This window comes from Poecilia formosa, unplaced genomic scaffold, assembly GCF_000485575.1.
Source record: "Poecilia formosa unplaced genomic scaffold, Poecilia_formosa-5.1.2 Scaffold235, whole genome shotgun sequence".
In the NCBI taxonomy this organism is placed as follows: Eukaryota; Metazoa; Chordata; class Actinopteri; order Cyprinodontiformes; family Poeciliidae; genus Poecilia; species Poecilia formosa.
Window position 1 is genome coordinate 315,620 of NW_006800174.1, and position 5,462 is coordinate 321,081.

General features: G+C 34.5%; 1 protein-coding gene across 1 annotated transcript; it reads left to right on the plus strand.

Annotated features, from left to right (window-relative positions):
- Positions 1-5,149, plus strand: LOC103149729 (DEP domain-containing mTOR-interacting protein-like). Its single transcript, XM_007569036.2, has 5 exons — positions 1-240; positions 2,355-2,513; positions 2,873-2,943; positions 3,191-3,295; positions 3,406-5,149. Exons 1-5 carry the CDS (start codon positions 222-224, stop codon positions 3,571-3,573), a joined length of 522 nt encoding a protein of 173 aa, XP_007569098.1. The 5' UTR covers positions 1-221; the 3' UTR covers positions 3,574-5,149.
- Positions 5,150-5,462: the final 313 nt, after the last annotated feature.

Here is a 5,462-nt window from a genome sequence, read left to right on the forward strand (position 1 = left end):
CTAGCTGTGTTTTTAGAACTGTAAACACAAAGAGCATTTAAAGTACAGACTTGGTTAGGGATACGATGTCGGTGAGCGCATGAAGAGAACTTCTTTATAAAAACAAACAATTGTTCCATTAGAGTTTTTATATGTGCGGAAGAATTGTTAAAGTTCCTGCTTCTCCACATGTATCCATAGATACTCTTTTATTTATCAGTTTGACGAACGTCTGAAAAGAAATGGGTCTTCGTACAGCAGGTAAGAACTGTTTATAATTTGCAAATGCAAATGTTTATTTCTCCTCGATGCTAAAAGCAAAAATACGAGTTCAACATGTGTGAATTATTTCAAAATATGTGTAATAGGTTCAAACTGTTAGAAAAACACAGAGCAATGTTAATGCTGAAATCATATTATTTAAGTAAAATAAGCTAAATATATTAAAATATTGACAACTTAAACATAATGAGGATACCAACAGACAAACCAAATGACAAAAGCAAACAATAATGTAAAGTAATTCTACAAAGCTTAAAACTTACTTTTGTTCGGGTTGAAAAAAGCAGTGCCAGAAATAAATCAATAAACAGCAAAAAACAAACTAAAACATTTGGAGCTATGTGAGAGCTCACATACAAAAAGAAAGCAAACATTTCCTGTGCAACTCAGACATGCTTATGAGACAGCAACCTGTATATCACTGCATCACTCACAGAAAATGTGGCTGGAGTAATAGGCTTCACACCACATAGTTATTTAGCAAGCATTAAACAAACTGTGTTATTATACAGTCATATATCTGCCTGACACATCATGATGTCACTTTCCAATAAGACAGGAAAAGAAGAGAGAGGGAAGAAGGTGTGTTTATCACCATCACTCGGTTAATCATTGATGTGCTTGATGTTATTTTTGTACAAAAAAATTCTGATTCTAATCAATGTGTTGCAAACCACTGCATATAGTAAAAGTATACACATGCATATCAAACTTTACTTTTACATTGTCCAGGCACAAAAGCTCATTCTACAAATTTCAAATATGTAAAGGTTACTTTGACGAAACACCAATGTATGAGTGCATTAAATGCATTATGTCAAAACTGACTTATTATTGTTAGTTTCTTGTTTACAGTCCAGGCTTATGAATCTACAGCAGTAAATTATGGAGGAAAACAGGACTATACTATCTTTTGGAAACTATAACAGCACAACCTGTCCCTCTTATCAAAGAAACCAACAGGACAATTGAACATGTTTCTTCATCCCTGCAGAAGTTAACATCATGGCCAATATTTGTCTTTCATATCTCTATAATTCAAAAGAACTCCCTCCTTGTCAAGGTGGAATGGAACAGAATTATAGATGATATAATATGTAGGCTTACACAGAACTGGGTCACTGTAAACACACTTTAATCCAGCTGATTGCACCTTGGTTTACAACTAGATTGAACCCCTGGAAAGTTGTTACGTTCTGATACTTGCTAGGTTCTTCCCAGAACACACCACATACTTTACCTAGAACCTTTGTGGAAATTATTGGTTGTTTTTAGAAACTTACTTAAATAAACTTACCTGGTGCTTTTACTAGAACTATAGATCACTTTCTAGAACTTAATGTGTACTTTCTAGAACTTTCCCTTCCTGTATAGGAGTCAAACTTATTGCTGATCCACAACATTTGTATGTGCTAAAGTGAAAGTGAAAGCATTTGTGATTTATGACTAATAAGTACCATGAAAGTTACAAGAAAGTACCTCTGTAGTTGTAAAAAATAAGTTCAGGGAAAATTACTTGCAGGTTCAAGTAAAGTACTTGGTCATTCTAGAAAAGTAACCTCCATAGTTCGTGGGAAGTACCTGGAAAGTTTTTTAAAATTCACCAGTGAGCTCCATGAAAGTTGGAGAAATGTACCTCTTAGTTCGTGAGAGTATCTAGAAGGAGTTCTAAATACCTCATATGATCAGGAAAAGCAATCTGCAAATTTCTTCAAATTTCCAAAAAGATAATTGTAAATTTCCAAAAGTAACTGGTAAGTTCTGGAAAGAGAACTCTAAGTTTCAAGGGTGCCTACTTGGTCAGTTATGGGAAAGCCAAATTCGAGCAAGCTCCAGGAAGTCCAAATACCATTACATTACATCTTAGTAAGATTAAACTTAGTAAGATCATTTTGGTCTAAAGTAAAACCCACTGAAAAACTAACCAAAACAACAAAGTCTTGAAATCAAAACTACTTGAATTGAGTCAGGAGAATAACCACGTTTAGGCCAACAAATGACTGAATCAATGATCGAAAAAAAAAAAAAAAAGAATCTTTATCTTTATGTGAGTCAGCAAGTTCTCCATGATGTGCGTATCTATCTCCTTTTAGACAGTGCTTCTAAGAATGAAAAAGCCACTAAGAGTGGGAGCTGTGTTGGTCCAGCAAGACCCAGGCTAAGAAGCAGCAGTGATGGAAACATTTACACCAGAAGAACAGTTGGTGGCTGCAGTTCCTTCTCCTCCCTCACACTCTCCAACCCTAAATCAGGTATTATTTTTCAGGCAACTGCTATGTTTTGTTTGGGCTAATGTACATGCAGGTTGCAAAAACAAATGACAGCAATGGCCAATATTGCTGTCATTTGTGTTGTTAGGCTAGTGGCATGTTGGAAGCCACAGGGTGATGTGACATTGATTTATCACTGATGATCTATCATTAAACTCAGATTATCTAGGTTTAAAGTAGAGTAAGTCCACAACATCCAAAATATGTCGTCTCATAATGTTTTTCCTCCTTTAGAAGTATCCTGTTGAAAACTAAAAATAACATTTTCTTTTTTTTTGTCTCATTTTTTTTGTCTTTTTCTCTTTCTTTCCCCTATATTTATACCTCTCCCTTGTCTTTAGTCCTGAGGAGACCAGTGAGCACCGAGGAACTGCAAACACCAGGCAGCCCCTACATTAAGAAAACATTCACAGTATGTTTTACATTTCCCTACATTAAAAGCCTTTTCCCATTAACATGAATAGAGAAGGAATATTATTTCTAATCTTTCTTTGGCTTTTACAAGAAATATATTCTTTTTTTTCTTTCTTTTTTTTTTATAAAATTTGACACCATTGACCAAAATGTGTTTTTTTAAAGGATGTTTTAGGCTGATTTTTCACCTCCAAATATGCACAGATTTCAGTTGTATAAATTGTCCTTTCTGTACTTCTCTACAGATTGTGGGTGATGCAGTGGGATGGGGGTTTGTGGTTAGAGGAAAGCAGCCATGCTACATTCAGGCTGTGGAGCCATTTGGTCCAGCTGCTGTTGCTGGGATGAAGGTAGACAAAAACAATTATTCAAAAGAGATTTTATCTTAAATAAACCATAAATCAACCAGTTTCCTCTTTTTTTCAGCTAACTAATGTTTGAATACCTTCCATATTTGCAGGTACGACAGTTTGTGGTCTCTGTGAATGGTCTCAATGTTCTCGATCTGGACTACAGGACAGTCAGCCACCTGATCCTCACCGGACCCAGAACTGTAGTGATGGAGGTGATGGAGGAAAGAGACCACTGGGAAGAAGAAGAAATGCAACTTACTCAAGAATCAAACTAGATAATAATTACCACGTGTTGAGAAGCAGGATAGGTTCTGTTTAGACTGCAGTTTTGAATATGTAGTTCAGTATTTTAACAGACACATGGGATCTTGTGTTCTGAAAATTATAAAATTCAGTCTTAGATGACCACATCAGTCAATTCATCACTGACCAACAACCTGCTCAAAAACAAGATTTCTAGAGTTCCAGAAAAAAAAAGGACCAAAATTAAGGCAAATGACTATTAGACTGAAGTAAATGGGTGTCATGATTTAGTCCAAGAGTTTAGTTATTGTCATTTATGGCATTAAGAATTGGTACAATGCTTAAATTCAAGCCTTAGAATTGTTGGAAAGCGTTCTGCAGAAGAATGAAATGCATTGCATTTCACTGGCAGCTAAAAGGCTACTGGAATATCTGAAACAAGAAATAGCTCATATGTCTTTAAATGGGTTGAAAATGTTAAAATCAATCAATCAAGTTCATTTGTATAACACATTTCAGCTATGAGGCAGATTTACATCATGAAAACATAAAAACATCGTAAACACTTCGGTTTTGAGTGACGTTTTCAGATTATCTAAGGTGTCTGACAAAAAAAAAAGACGCCTCGTGTCTGAAAAAATGTGAACAATAGATGAAAATATATATGAATGACTCAGCAAAAATGTATTGTTTTAAAACTAGAATTGCCCCAATTGAAAATTGGTTATTTAAAAGCTTGCAAAGCGCCTTAAAATGTGTCCTAAAGTCACATTGGGTTGTTAGGGAAAAGCTAAACTCTTCAGTAATAATTCCACCCATCTTGTGTTTCCCTCTTCAACATACCAGCCTATGTGTGCCTTATAAGCCTATTTCACCTCCTTGCAACCATCTGAGACAAGACAAAGCACAGCATTTATGGTTGCAGTTATCATTTGAGTATCTTCGATTTTAAGTCAGGATCTATCTGCTGTGTCATTTGACCTAAATAGTTTTTAAACCTGTATTAATTTGGTTCAACATAATTTCTACCTATTAAATGCTAACCTCAGAGTCCATGGGAGAATATATTGAAAACATATTCTGGAATTAATTGTGTTGTTCTCATTCCTTTTCTGAGGTTACTTGGACTTTAAACTCTGCCACTTTACTGCCTGTCTGTTCACAAACCCAGTATCAACAGAAGGAACATTTCCACTGACCTGCTCACAAAAAAAAAGGCCGGCCAAAAAAAAACACCCCTCTAGACGTCCCCTGATTGTGTTTGTCTTTCCATCCACGCCATTCTGATTCCCAGAAAGGAAATAGGAAGTGTGTAGTTGAAGTGTGAGGCAGATAAACAACTTAACAAAAATAAAGATTGTGACTCACGATTAGTTTGAAAGTATTTTTGTACAGTCTACTCTTCCATTTACATTGTATACCTTTATATCTGTTTTTATTATGTAGTTTTTTGTTTTGTGGCATTTTTTCTGCATTAGTATGAATGCTTTACAAGGATTTGATCCCACAGCCTCAGTGAATGTCTTTATTCCCCCTTTCTCTTTTATCATACTGTCAATGCAAATAATTAGTTTTGAAAAGTGTAAGATAATAAATTTTCTTCATCGATATTGTTATTCTACATGAATATCTTTTCTTTTATTTTCCCTAAACGTATTTGCATATTTTAAAGTAAATAGAAATCCCTTTTAAGCTCAATTGTTTAAATTATTATTTTTCTTTTAAAAACATTGTCTTTAAATTCTTTTTCTTTCACATTTTGTGTTGAAAATGTGAAAAACAATAAAATGTTCTTCATTGTCACACAGACATTGTCCTCAAACATGATGACAATATATATAAATGCTAAAGATTAACATACGTTCATGTATTCCTGTTCAACTAAATAACCTGTCATTATTTAATTTGTAACATATAAAAT